At 41.8% G+C, this 14,481-nt stretch overlaps 1 protein-coding gene across 1 annotated transcript in view; it reads left to right on the top strand.

Moving 5' to 3' along the window:
* The window catches only part of LOC124582336 (dehydrogenase/reductase SDR family member 11-like), a 62,303-nt gene that overhangs the window by 35,741 nt on the left and 12,081 nt on the right, over window positions 1-14,481 (top strand). The window contains exon 5 of the mRNA XM_047131309.1: window positions 3,485-3,614. Within this exon, the coding sequence (XP_046987265.1) occupies window positions 3,485-3,614 (130 nt within the window). The remainder of the gene's footprint in view (window positions 1-3,484; window positions 3,615-14,481) is intronic.

Here is a 14,481-nt window from a genome sequence, read left to right as displayed (position 1 = left end):
GGCGGCGGTATATATATATATATATATATATATATATATATATATATATATATATATATATATGTGTGTGTGTGTGTCTGCGTGAGTGACAGTCGGTAATGTCCTGTCTATGACAGCCGACCTCGTCTGAACTTTAGTTTTATCTGCACTCGATGAAAAATTTAACAACTGCGCAAGTTGCAAAATATCCATTACGATTATGTTTTGTTGTTGTTGGGCGTTTTCGTTGCCGAATTTCCAATCAACGTCTCACGTTTCGAGAATGGCTAGAAGTTCTTGTATTTTTGCGTGTTTATTAACGAACATGAAAGCTGACTCTTATCTCCACAGTCTGCACTGGTGTCCAAAATTAAACCACTATTCCCCCGTTGTCTGTATAATTCACGATATAATCATAGCAAATGTCAACAGACGTCCATACAATCGTGATCTGCATGAACGATGACATTCCGGTAACGCCAACGATGACGTCAGAGCACCCATCAAACGAGGCAGTATTTGTCGAGTAGTCCGACAACCGCGGTCGTGGTGTACACAGTCACAGACGGTGCCGTGTGGCACAGAGGAGTCGCCTATCAGACTCTCTGCAGTGAAGAGAATGGAAGCGGGACAGTCACATTAACCAGTCGTCGGAATGTGTGTGAAAATGCGTTAAGCTGAAAAAAAAACGAAGAAAAAATGGTGCAGTTGTTTACGTTCTGTATTTTTTACATTGTTTCTACTTTACTGTCATCTGTTTATTTTGTTCTGCTGCAAAATTAACGCAACCTTGCATGATTTCTGTTTGTTGCTTGGATTTTTGACACCAGAGTAGATAAGACGTTTGATTGTCAGAAAAAAATATTTGCATTATACACGGTTTTCTCGAATGAAGGAGTCGTTACAACGGATCTACTTTCGCTTCCCCTTAGAAGACAGCGTCTGTGAAAGTAATGTAGCATTCTGCTACCATCTAGAATTCTCATGCATCTAAGGAAACAGGAAAATTAGAATTGCGCGAGACGGTATGGTACATAAAAAAGGTGGAGGTGTGGATTTTTGACCCCCGTCCAGCGATCCCCATGAAAATTTCCTGTGGTTTCCTTGTTCATTTTAAGGCCTAAGCCAGAATAATTCTTTCAAGGCCACCATTGATTTCTTAATGTGATCATTTTAAACAGGACTAGTGTTTGTCCCTAGTAACCCCGATGTCGACGGGACATTAAAACTTCTTCGCGTAGACCTGACGACGTGCAGTGTGCTTTCTTTGTGTTCACTTGAACTATAGAAACAAAGGCATACAATTATTGTAACCTACAGATCTTCATAACCTACTCTCTGTAGAGCTGCAGGCATTTTGCTATATCTGTGTACTAACTCATCATGTGCCTAAACCACTGCCCAGTAGTGCTAAATACTGTCACTTGCTCACTGTTACGACCAACAACATGCTGCAGAGTTGATACTAACATTAGTAATACTCATCAACGAAAAATTCCTCGGAGGAACTAAATGTACAGCACATCTGGTGTATCAGTTCCTGCACCTGTCGAATCTATCAAACACACTCCTCACACCTAATCCTCTGTTTCGCTCCCATGGTTGGTAGGGAGGAATCTGCAACTTCTTCAGTATCACACTGAAGTTTATGTATTTTAAGGAAAGAAAACAATGAGAAATACAGACGTATTCATAAGAGTGCTGTCACTTCAGTGCCAATACTACCCCTTCTAATTGCGTGTGATTATGTGTATGGCAGTAAATGATGTGATGGCAGTGGCATGATCACGCTTAATAAGTGAATTAAATTAACCTTACCACTGACAGTCTCCAACTGGGAGTACCGTCTGGGTTAGTCCCCAAGTTGTGACAAATCTCCACTCTGACTTGATCAAGATCGGTGTTTGGAGTCTAATTCTAGCAAGAGTAGATCATCCGGGTACTGACAATACTTTTATTATAAAAACAACTCTCGAAGAAACAATGCGAAATGATCATTCATTGGCATAGGACGTTAGCTGCTACTAATTGATATTAATTTGAGATTTTATTCGACAGAAACATTTAAGTGGTTGACACTGTTTAACATCTAAGTTAAGAAAGCCCCTACACTTACTGGCACTGGCAGTAAAAGGCACTGAGATCAAATAAATGGAACGCTCGTATTCTGAAAAAGTGCCTATCTGCCGAGCCGTGGTGCGTATATCGCCGAATTGAATTCTGTGAAGAACAATTCTGGAGCGATTATCTGTAAACTGCTGCCAGTAGTCGTAGAGACAAAGTGCTTTGCGTAGCTGAAAATTCTGACTACACAGAGGACGTCAAACGGCGTCTGCAACCTCCTGGGGTCGAGGCCACTTCCGTGAAATGACGAATTAAGAATTCTACTTCCTTATAAGCCAGGAGCAGAGACATTTCATAAATGTAACGTCGTAAAGTAGCTCTCTGTAATGACTTCGTCTCCCCGAAGAAGCACAGGTACATACCTCTGTTCATAGAGAGACGAATGATGCAGTTCCTAGTGGCAACATCAGCACATTCGAATCTAATGCTGAGACAGTTCTCTGACACCTCGCCAGCCATGTCTCGAAACGGTATCCACCTAAGTTTTTCACTCACCGACACTCACTAGAGAGCTCTCAAAATCGCTTTGTAGTCAAATATATCCTACCGACACCACCAAGAGACGCCCTCCGGCAGAAGCGTCCAGTTAGTAAACCTCCCGTCGTTAGTGTGTATTCTCCTTACAGCCAATCACAGCCCCGACTACAAATTGAGTACCTTCCACTCTACACATCAAGAAGCTATCAGTCAACTTCTTACAGCTCATGTTCAGCCCAATAGAAGTTTCTAGAACAAATTATGACCTCTCCTCCATCTGCAATTGAACTAACCGAATACGTTTCTGTGTCTTTTGGCAGAAATGCGGGATGGCACTTCGCGTAAGTACTTCTTTCGGCCGTTAACACGGATTTGCGGCAGGCATCCCACGTACATTCCTTATGCTGAAAAACGCTGTTCGTGGCACTTGTAAGATTCTATGTCTACAATCTCATGCTTTCTGCGTCATCTCGCCTAAGCCTCCGTAGCGACCACAGGTCAATCAAGAGAAGTCCTTTCCACCGGCCTCACGATGAGGCGACTGTCTTGGGCTGTAAACTATCAGCATTCTCCTTTTAGATCCATGAAACGGGCTTCCCAGCAGCATCCATGTCGATCACAGGTACCGTGAAGTCCCACTTTCGCCTTTCTGTCAGAAAATTACATTCTCAGTTTGCATCTCCACAGAAATGTTAGTATAAGGCTACCCAGCACCAACCAAGGAACGATTAATAATTCGATAGCTCCCGCCCCCCTAAAAACTGCGATCCCCTACTAAGTAAATGAAATACGAATTGTCAAAATTATTCATGTTTGGTGGTTAAATCCTGCCAAGTTACACAGTATATAAGCTTTATCCACATAGTACAGGCAGTACAAGTTTGTTTCTTTTTCTTGTTTTCAGTATAGCTGGTCATATCATGCCATTCGATCCATTGTACTCGATGTACTACGCCAGCAAGCATGCTGTCAAGGCTCTGCTTGAAGGACTGAAGAAGGATCTGGTTGCCAGGAAGAGCAACATACGGTGTGGGGTGAGTTTCAAATGCATTATGTTGTTTCGTTTCGAAGCCTCCGAGCGGGACTGGTGTTTCTTAATTTTGTGGTTACGTAAATACACTTTTCAATCATACAGAATTTTCCAGTCTGGTAAATAGACAGTTGAAACAAGTGTACATAAATTGCAGGAAAGGAAATGGAGTAAACAGAAACTTAAAAAGCTCATTATAAGCATCCAGGCTTCGTTATAGACATAGGAAGTTAATTAAATAAACCATTGCTAACACAATCTCACAGACGAATCTGCCACTATGGAGCAGACTGTATGCCAATCTAAAACTTGCTGTCTGTCTGATCCAATGCTCCGAGTTTTTGACTCCAACCTTCGGTAGCAAGACTCCTACTGGCTGACTTACCCACACAGAATCCGTCTCCTTACTTCCGCAGTCCCACTGCCTTCCTCCACTCCCTCCTGCGCTCCAACCATCATAGAAGCTCTCCATGGGCACCTTGGTCCACTGGCCTTGCTGAAAGAATGAATAAGGGAACAAATGCAATGAAGTAATCCCCTGTTGTCGCACTCATCTAGTAAATACGGCTATCAAATATTAAAGTCATGTAACAGTAATTGTTTATTCCGTGCTTGGATTCAACAAATAATGGAATTCTCAGGCCTAGTACGAAGAAGACACTGCTCAGCAATTAGACTTGCAGCAAGGAGTTGACCATTTTATCTGCCATGCTGAAATCAGTGGTGGAAGAAGGCGAAGATGGGCCCGCATGACTTGTCAGTTTGCAGTTGAGGCTGCGTGGTGCCGCGTGGCTGTTGACAGACAGCCGGTGGCTTTTATCTTCGCATTTCTCTGTAGCCGGCCGCGGCTTTACAAGCGACACTGAGAACAGTTCAATACGCATCATGTGCGATGTTTTCTCAGTAATCGTTCCGCAGGAGAAACGGTCACTCGACATTGGCACAGAGCTGCTGCCCCTTGCAAATCGATTGTTTGCTGTCTCCCAGAGTACACGTGATGAATTTTATCTGCAGTAATTTACCTGCAAGGGTGACATCCAAGCTATATTTTTGCAGTTGTAGGTCAGGTAACAAGAACACAATCGGAAAAGTGGACTGAAAGAAGAACCGTCCGACAACGAACGGAAGCTGTGGATGTCACAAAATGACAGTAGATCTTTGGATGAATGCAAGGCTCAATCAGTCTGGAAACTGAATACGAGGCATGTTGAAATGTCGCATGAATGGCAAGTCAGAGTGCCCACTCCGAAACGCTGTCACCTCTTCACATAGAGTGCGCTCAAATCAACCAATTCCATCCCCTCGAAGGACCGTGCTCAAGAGTTTTCTTCTTCTTCCCCCCTAATCCTGTTTTTGATGGCGCTGAATTTCCCATAGTGTCACCATGTTAATGGTGGTCTCAGTTTCCACTGTAGCACAATAAAGGGCAGAAATTAGGTAGCTCCACCCTATCATTCGACGTTACAGGCTGCCAACCACTTCGATCCCACTCCAGAGAATCACTCCACGGCGACCAGTATTGAGACAAGATGTTCCCACGGCAGTCTCACAAGACTCGATGCACCAGTCACTGTCTGCATCAAGTTCCCTACATACTCACACGCCAGCTTTTCGTGAATGGGTTCTGGTTTCTGTTCTGTGCATTGCAGAGTCGCCAAGATGGCACCAGCTCAACAGAAGGTCCGTTAGTTTCTACTGGGAAGGCCTTTGAGGTTCCTACTCAGGTATATCAGGTACTTGGAAACTCGGTGTCGTCCATTAGCTGTCTCAGCCTTTTAATGGGACTCTCATTTCAGAGTGAAGTGAAACACAGTCACCAATTTTCAGAGGCTGCCGGGATAGTCCTAATAATAAAATGTGGCTTAACGGGAACCCTATTGCTCAGAGCGTTGTACACTTTTTAGTACACACAAGAGGTCGTCACTTCATCGCTATTCAAATGTACTTCTCTGTAATCACATCCGTAATATCTTACATGGAATAAAAGGAACCACATTGTTGTCAATATTTTATCAACTTATCTTCAAAATTATATGCTTCGTCGGATGATAATCATTGAACACTTTTAGTAAATGAAGTCTGGTATGTTGCGTTCTTTCTATTCCACATCACGTTGTGTCTAATTGTAAACAGCATAGATTCGCGTATTTTACATCCCACTTCGCTGTGTTTCAAGGCCCTTTTCCCTCTCTGCTCCCGTCCATTCTCTACAATTGGTGTTTTAAATGCTTTTGTTTCGTAATTGGCAAACTGCTCTGTATGTGTGTGTGAGTGAATCTCTCGCTAACTATCTGAAAGAAAGGTTCTAATATTCTGGTTACCATCTCTGATATGGAATCGTCTATTGCTTCCCTACTCCTGAACGCAAATAGATCCTTGCAAATAACTTTTCTTATGTATGAGATTCCGATTAATCTACAACACACCTGACCGTCTGTAAATTAGAATCTATGTCAATAATGGTTCACAGGAATACTCAGGGTGGCTTTATCATGAACAATCTGTCTTACACAATGGTTAACCGTTACGTAATGTAAATGTGCCCCTATCAGAAAAATGCAGCTTCTGAATTTATGTGAAACTCTGTAAATCAAAACTGATCTTAATTTCTCTCAAAATAGGTATACTTGAAAAAAGAGACAGCATTGGTCGTATATTTTTTACTATTGCAAAATCGATTTTCTGTCACTGAGTGACCATCTTCAGTGCTATATTGTATAACTTAAATTGGGATGCACTGTTGTCACTAAGCTTACGGCAATCACATGAGTCTATGTGACTGCCGTAAGCTTAGTGACAACAGTGCATCCCAATTTAAGTTATACAATACAGCACTGAAGATGGTCACTCAGTGACAGAAAATCGATTTTGCAATAGTAAAAAATATACGACCAATGCTGTCTCTTTTTTCAAGTATACCTGTTACCTGGTCGTAGTGCACAAGACAACATGGAGTCGCCAATCAATTCTCTCAAAATGTTCGTTTATGCCCTACAGTTGTTCCTTATTTGGCAACGGGTAACTCGGCTTTGCTCGGACTGCACTGCAAAAATGATGGGCTGAAATAAATCACTGCGCAGCAGTTTGCCTGTTCATTTTACTTGTCAGACTGATTTTTGCTAATTAAACTGTTTTTCCTTTTTTTAAAATACAGGATTCGCTGTCCATGCAACAGTGAAAGGCATGACGGTGCTGATCTTCTATCAATCACATAATACTGAGGCTTCACTATTAATAACTATTAACCAAAGGGTTCGTCAGCTGGTCTCGTACTCCTCCATAATAATCCTTAGATGTTAAGCAATTTGGAGGAATCCGTAATGTAAATTTGTAATTGTTTTCTTCTTAGTGTCAGTAGGTGAACCAACTGCGGCGTCATAACGTTGAGATGATTGAAACAGTAAATTTCTTTAAGATCTTTCATGGCGAATATAAGAAACAATTGGAATATTTCCAGTACTAGTATCACTGAAAGCAAATTCACTAGAATGTAATTCTCGTCATGAGATATCTTTCAGTTCTTGAGGTATATGCTTCTTATTAGCTTGTAATGTTCCCAAGAGAGTTTGCTTGTGATTCCTCCATAGATCTTCGGCCAAATCAATTGAATCGTAATATCTGTCTGTGGTGACATGTCACCCTGATTTATGTAGAGGAACCACCAGGCGTTTGACCACAGCTGCAGCGGAATTTTGTTGTTTTGCACCATCATTTCTTTTCCCAGCATAAGGCTCCATGCTGAGAACATATCTGGTTTTAGCGTCTGTGAGCATGCGTATAAGTAAACCGTATTTACCAGGTTTTCCCTTCATGAAGGTCTTGAAGGGACGCTTGCCGTGGAACAATGAAAAAATTTCATCAGTAACAATGTGCATCCCAACAAAATAATATTTTCGCAGTCATTAATTTATTTTATGAAAAATTACTCCTATTGCAGCAAAGTTATCAGGTTTCCTGCGATCGCTTCTCGACTCTCTACTATCAGCTGCTGGAAAGTGATTCGGCTCATGGTAACAGTATAAACAAACCTTCCTGAAGTGTAGGACCATTAATCCGTAACAGATGACTTACTGTCATTCTCCTTCCCCATAATAAAAATAAGTCCTATATACGCCATGAGTTCAATACTGTCTGTCTTGGGTATTTTCTGCCTCAGTGCCTCTTCAGTGGTACGCTTTATTATGATGTTGACAATTTCTGGAGATAAAAAATTTCGAATGATTCTCTTGTTGTTCCTACTTTACCTTCGCCTTTATGCCTTCTCATTCTGACTATGTTTTGTGCCACTAGTCTTCTAATGTGAGGAGGTTTGGTGCTAAAAAATTTTCCAGTGCTTGTAATGTACTTGTCATTAACTGGCAGCTGCGTCCTCATCAGTTTTAGGTTCCCAGTCTTAGGTTCTCTGTCACTGTCCATATCCTCGAGCACAACACATACTTCTTCAGGTTCACTAACTAGTCGTCAGTTTCATCAAATTCAACTTGAGAATCTGTAGATTCTTCCAGGATCTATGGTATTCCTCTGTCACTAAGTGACTGTCACTACATTTTCAATCACAGTTGTATCTAACACTGAACTAAGTGCCCTTGAACAGGAAACAATAAAGACCCAAACGGAAATGAATCATTGTTGAGACCATTGTTGTTGTCAACCCAGAGACACATACTTTCCCCGCGTTCTAAGGTCACACCATGTTATTATTTGTGGAGTAAGACGACTGTCGTGGGAAGTCGCATTACTATCAAGAGCGGAAGACTTTATGAACATCTCACTTAAACTTAAATTTTCCGATTAAACTTAAACGAGAAATGTGGAAGATTCATAGAATCTGGGGGAAGACTTCATTAAAGACAATAAATATTTTTTTACAAAATTTTAAGAAATAAAACACCTGACTAGATTTCAATATTTCCAAAAGGAAGGCATAAAGTAACGTATCCCCCCAACCCTTTGGTATTGAGAGGGTTAATATCGGTCAAATACAGTCTATAAAGCTTTTACAGGGCCTTCTGACTGCAAGCTGCAGTTATTTACGTGCTGTGGTATTTGTAATAATAGTAATAATTGCCACTGGAAAGCTTCGTTTATGTTTTTTATATTGAACAACACGACGTATCATCGATGTCCCTCCTAAATTGGTGCTTCACACTATTTAAACACTTTGAAATACATACTTTGAAGGTGTGTTGTGAATAATTAGATCCAGTGTCTCTATTTGAATGCCAACGTAGACATATTTTTCTGCAGCTATAGGCCTGGATAGGGTAGTTTTACGACATAGAATTTTAAGGCCTAATTTCTAAAATGACGACTGTTGACCTTTGCCTTGGGGTGCATATTTCAGACTTTGGTCACTAACTTAACGTCTGTATATATGTGGAAATTAACTCACACTTTCTTTTACACTGCAGTGTTGCAATGTTGCAACATCAGACAGCGTTTTAACCTCTAATAGAAATGTAAATTATGCATTTTTCGTGCTGCTGCTGTTTTTTAATTGACACTGGAGCCATCTATTGTCGTGGTACAAAGATCTAACTATGGACTCGACGTTACAGTGCAGTATTGTGCTGATGATAGGAGGAATTGGGATTTGCAATTATTTCGCGTTTTCTGGGTTTATGGAGTCGCATTTAAGCTACAGATCACTTTCAACAAATACGAATTTTTAATTTTTTATTTACATTTTCGAAGCAAATGCTGATTTTTAATTATTTACAGAGAAATATCGATTTTTCATGCAACCATCTGGTAAGTAACAGGAGCAAGATGTGAAAATGGACTTGCTCTTATTTATGTTTTCAGACGTTGTGGGATAGTATTTAAGGTAAAAATCTCATTTTCAATGAATAAGAATTCCTAATTTATTACTTATATTTTAGATCAAATGTCGGTTTTTATTTGTGAATTAAGAAGTATGCAATTTACTCGTTCCTGTATTCCACAGCGAATGATACTTAGGTACCAACGTGAGGACAGGCATAGGCAGTCCTTAAACGAATTTTTGGAAGTTAGTAATGCATGTGAACAGCAGTCGAATCTCGCTCCCACGAATGCAGGGGGTGCTCAACGTGTGTGTGTGTGTGTGTGTGTGTGTGTGTGTGTGTGTGTGTGTATGAGGGGACGGGGGGTGCTTAATGCAAAATTTCCACAGTGGCAGTAGGTGTGCACAGGCCCTCTCCTCCTTGACCTTGGGACGAGCAGCGTGAGATGCTTCCTCGAGTGACTGGAGATAAGGAAATACTGATGTTGACATCAGTAAAATATGAAAAGCTCAACTGCGTGATATTTCCCAGAATGACTTCTAGGTTGGGCTCAAGGTTGTCTCTTTCTCTCCTTGCCCTACTACTTCTAGAATGGACCAACTTTGTGTTATAAGATATTTGCACTTAAATTTTACTAACTCAAATGGAAATGAGATTGAAATGAGGAAAGCAGTGGTGTAAGTGGCTATGATACTGAGAATTTTGAAAAGTAAATAATAAAATTATTTAGACGAGATGAAAATACAGCTGGATAAATACAGTGGTCAATAATATAATCATGCTGTATCTATGAATGGCAAATACACAGGTTTGCAATCAGGAAGTAAAGCATTTTACCTAGATACTGAGTTTACATGTTGTTCATTACGCAACAAAATTTGCTACGAAATGATTCCGTCATGAATATGTAGGAACTGCAACAGTTTTACGACAAAGGGCCATGAATGTATGTGTTCTTCAGTGATTACGTGTTTCAGAGATGACAAATAAAAGAAACTGATGAACTAACAGACGTGTTAGGCTCTGATGAAACTGTGCCCAACTAGATGGACTTCCAAATTTGATTCATTCCTGCTAAACAGAATTTCATACACATTTTTCAATGCCTATCCAGTACAATTTCGTGGAGCAACGAAAGAAGAGATAGAAGTAACTTTTAATTTGTTAATGGATGGAGACATTTGAGTTTGTCCTGCCTCTTGTATTCCACATTAGGATTTTGGAAAATACTGACTTAGTGTCTAAACTACCGCATTCTTCTACTACTGATCTTTCTGAGCGCGGGTTGCTATTCTAGAATTGTTCCTCCAGACACATTCAACAACCCCCGCCCACGAAAGTTGGTTGCAGTATTCCTGGGATACTGTGTGTGTGTGTGTGTGTGTGTGTGTGTGTGTGTGTGTGTACCCACGAGCATAAAGCTCTGGCCCTATACTTCCGTTTCACTCTCTCGCCAGATCAGCTACCTAAAGACGCACATAGAAATAATTTTACCCATGTTTCAGAAAGAGTGCCTAAAAGTAGTGCAACGAGTCTTTATACAATTTTACTTACGTAACATAACTTACTAACAGCTATGGATTTCTCAAGACATTTGACCGAGTAATGCATGTATAAGTTCTTTCATTAGCTAAGAACACACACCATTCTGTGGATGCACTAAACACTTACTCGAAAGCATCTGTCTCACAATACTTATATACGATTGGAAAAATAGTAGCTCGTTAATCAGACTGAGTAAGATCAGGCTTGAACTTTAGTGTACATAAGCCAAACATACGCATCTCACTAATTAAATTATGTAATTGAAATTATTCTCTGTTTATGAGTTTAACACCTCGTGAAAAGTGAATCTGACCTAACAACCCTTCTTTACGTTTTCTAGACTGAACAAGTCATGTAATTTATTGGTGAAACCTGTTGTAAAACCTTTATTTCACAATGTATGAGGGCTAATTTGGACAGTAAGGAATGATTGGTCGCGAAATGGAAACCACAGTGAAAATCCGATCAGACTTCCCACAAATATGTTGGACAGTGTCTCTAGTATGCCGGTAGATAGTGTAAAGTTGCTCTTTCTAGTTCTGAGCGCACAATGAGTGCATAACGATGCCCAGAGAATGGTGACTTCCACAAAATATGAGGCGTGCCGGGAGTTTTTGGCTTCGTTTCATGCAACTCCACGTGACGTAACTGTCATGCATTATCTTGTTTATGAAAGTTTCCGACCGCACACTTCACTTCAAGGACAGTGAGGACGCTCCTGCAGCGTTTTCCATGGGAAGTGTTTGATCACCCACCATACAGCCCGCAATTTGCTCCCAAAGATTTTCGTCCCTGCTCAGATGAACTGCCGGCTATGAAGACAACATTTTGACACAGACAACGAGCTGCAGACCGGAGTAGAAAATTGTCGGAAAACACAGTAAGCTGCCTTCTTGATGAGTGTATTCTAAAGTTGGTACAATGCTAGAACGGACGTCTAAGTCGGAGCGGCGACTATGTACAGAAGGAGGTGGAAGTTGTAACTAACTGTTCCAAAACAAACATTTTTGATTTTCACTGCGGTTTCCACTTTGTGACCGATTGTTTCTTACTTGCCCAATAACCGTCGTACGTTTAATATACTTGAACTAGGATAATAAGTTTGAGAAATATATAAATGATCCTTAAATAAATAATAAATTTCAAGGGCAAATAAAACAGTTTTTTAAAACTAAGTAATGTCTTCTGTTTGTTAACCTTTGATATTTGTTTTAGGAAATATCGCCAGGAATTGTGAAAACAGCTATATATAATAACTTAAAAAAGTATTCGCTTGAAGCACTAGAAAATATGCATACGCCTATGATGGAACCTGAAGACATAGCGGATGCAGTTATCTATATGTTATCGCAACCTCCACATGTTCAAGTACGTACTGACAATGGTCATAAAAGATGCAGATAACCTTTTCTGCGTATAAAATATTTATTTAATTAGGCATTTCTTCTTCCTACGAAAATTACAGACTATCATAGGTAATCCAACATCTTGCACAGGTTTCTTACACTAAAAAGATAGGTGTTCGAAGTTTGATAAAAGTTACATTAAGTTTTATAATGTTAATAAATACACTCCTGGAAATTGAAATAAGAACACCGTGAATTCATTGTCCCAGGAAGGGGAAACTTTATTGACACATTCCTGGGGTCAGATACATCACATGATCACACTGACAGAACCACAGGCACATAGACACAGGCAACAGAGCATGCACAATGTTGGCACTAGTACAGTGTATATCCACCTTTCGCAGCAATGCAGGCTGCTATTCTCCCATGGAGACGATCGTAGAGATGGTGGATGTAGTCCTGTGGAACGGCTTGCCATGCCATTTCCACCTGGCGCCTCAGTTGGACCAGCGTTCGTGCTGGACGTGCAGACCGCGTGAGACGACGCTTCATCCAGTCCCAAACATGCTCAATGGGGGACAGATCCGGAGATATTGCTGGCCAGGGTAGTTGACTTACACCTTCTAGAGCGCGTTGGGTGGCACGGGATACATGCGGACGTGCATTGTCCTGTTGGAACAGCAAGTTCCCTTGCCGGTCTAGGAATGGTAGAACGATGGGTTCGACGACGGTTTGGATGTACCGTGCACTATTCAGTGTCCCCTCGACGATCACCAGTGGTGTACGGCCAGTGTAGGAGATCGCTCCCCACACCATGATGCCGGGTGTTGGCCCTGTGTGCCTCGGTCGTATGCAGTCCTGATTGCGGCGCTCACCTGCACGGCGCCAAACACGCATACGACCATCATTGGCACCAAGGCAGAAGCGACTCTCATCGCTGAAGACGACACGTCTCCATTCGTCCCTCCATTCACGCCTGTCGCGACACCACTGGAGGCGGGCTGCACGATGTTGGGGCGTGAGCGGAAGACGGCCTAACGGTGTGCGGGACCGCAGCCCAGCTTCATGGAGACGGTTGCGAATGGTCCTCGCCGATACCCCAGGAGGAACAGTGTCCCTAATTTGCTGGGAAGTGGCGGTGCGGTCCCCTACGGCACTGCGTAGGATCCTACGGTCTTGGCGTGCATCCGTGCGTCGCTGCGGTCCGGTCCCAGGTCGACGGGCACGTGCACCTTCCGCCGACCACTGGCGACAACATCGATGTACTGTGGAGACCTGACGCCCCACGTGTTGAGCAATTCGGCGGTACGTCCACCCGGCCTCCCGCATGCCCACTATACGCCCTCGCTCAAAGTCCGTCAACTGCACATACGGTTCACGTCCACGCTGTCGCGGCATGCTACCAGTGTTAAAGACTGCGATGGAGCTCCGTATGCCACGGCAAACTGGCTGACACTGACGGCGGCGGTGCACAAATGCTGCGCAGCTAGCGCCATTCGACGGCCAACACCGCGGTTCCTGGTGTGTCCGCTGTGCCGTGCGTGTGATCATTGCTTGTACAGCCCTCTCGCAGTGTCCGGAGCAAGTATGGTGGGTCTGACACACCGGTGTCAATGTGTTCTTTTTTCCATTTCCAGGAGTGTAAAACATTGGTTGCTACAAACGCACACAGCCCATTACAGATAAATATTAAATTTACATCAAGGGCCAATAATAATAATAATAATAATAATAATAATTGAAGATCCACCTCGAGATACGATAACAGGATGTAGAATGTTGACAGTGTAATAGCGCTTATGAGGAATTTATGTGACACAGATGAAACTGACGTAAGTGGAAACAAGTTATTGGGTAAGAAACAAAGTAGCATATTTAGTTCTGCTGATTCAAAAGGAAATAAAGGAGTGTATGAAAAGGATGAGAACAATAGGACAGAATTTTCTTCTGTTTACCAGTCAAAATGAAAAGAAACTTTGGTCGGCAACATTACTACGATCACTTAGGGAACCCTGCGAGTTATTGTTAAATGTAGCAGTATATACCAGCAGTAAAATACCACAATTTGAGCACAAAGAATGCAAATGGACTGCTCTATAAATGACTTTAACTGAAAAGTGGGTAACCAACTGTGTCAGTCCTCATTTCGACGACCTCACCAATGATTTTGGCATGTGAAATATTCGCACTGTTTTAATACACAACATTCTAT

This window comes from Schistocerca americana, unplaced genomic scaffold (genome assembly GCF_021461395.2).
Source record: "Schistocerca americana isolate TAMUIC-IGC-003095 unplaced genomic scaffold, iqSchAmer2.1 HiC_scaffold_41, whole genome shotgun sequence".
NCBI lineage: Eukaryota > Metazoa > Arthropoda > Insecta > Orthoptera > Acrididae > Schistocerca > Schistocerca americana.
Note: the sequence above shows the minus strand (reverse complement) of the source record. Positions and strands in the feature narration are given on the sequence as shown.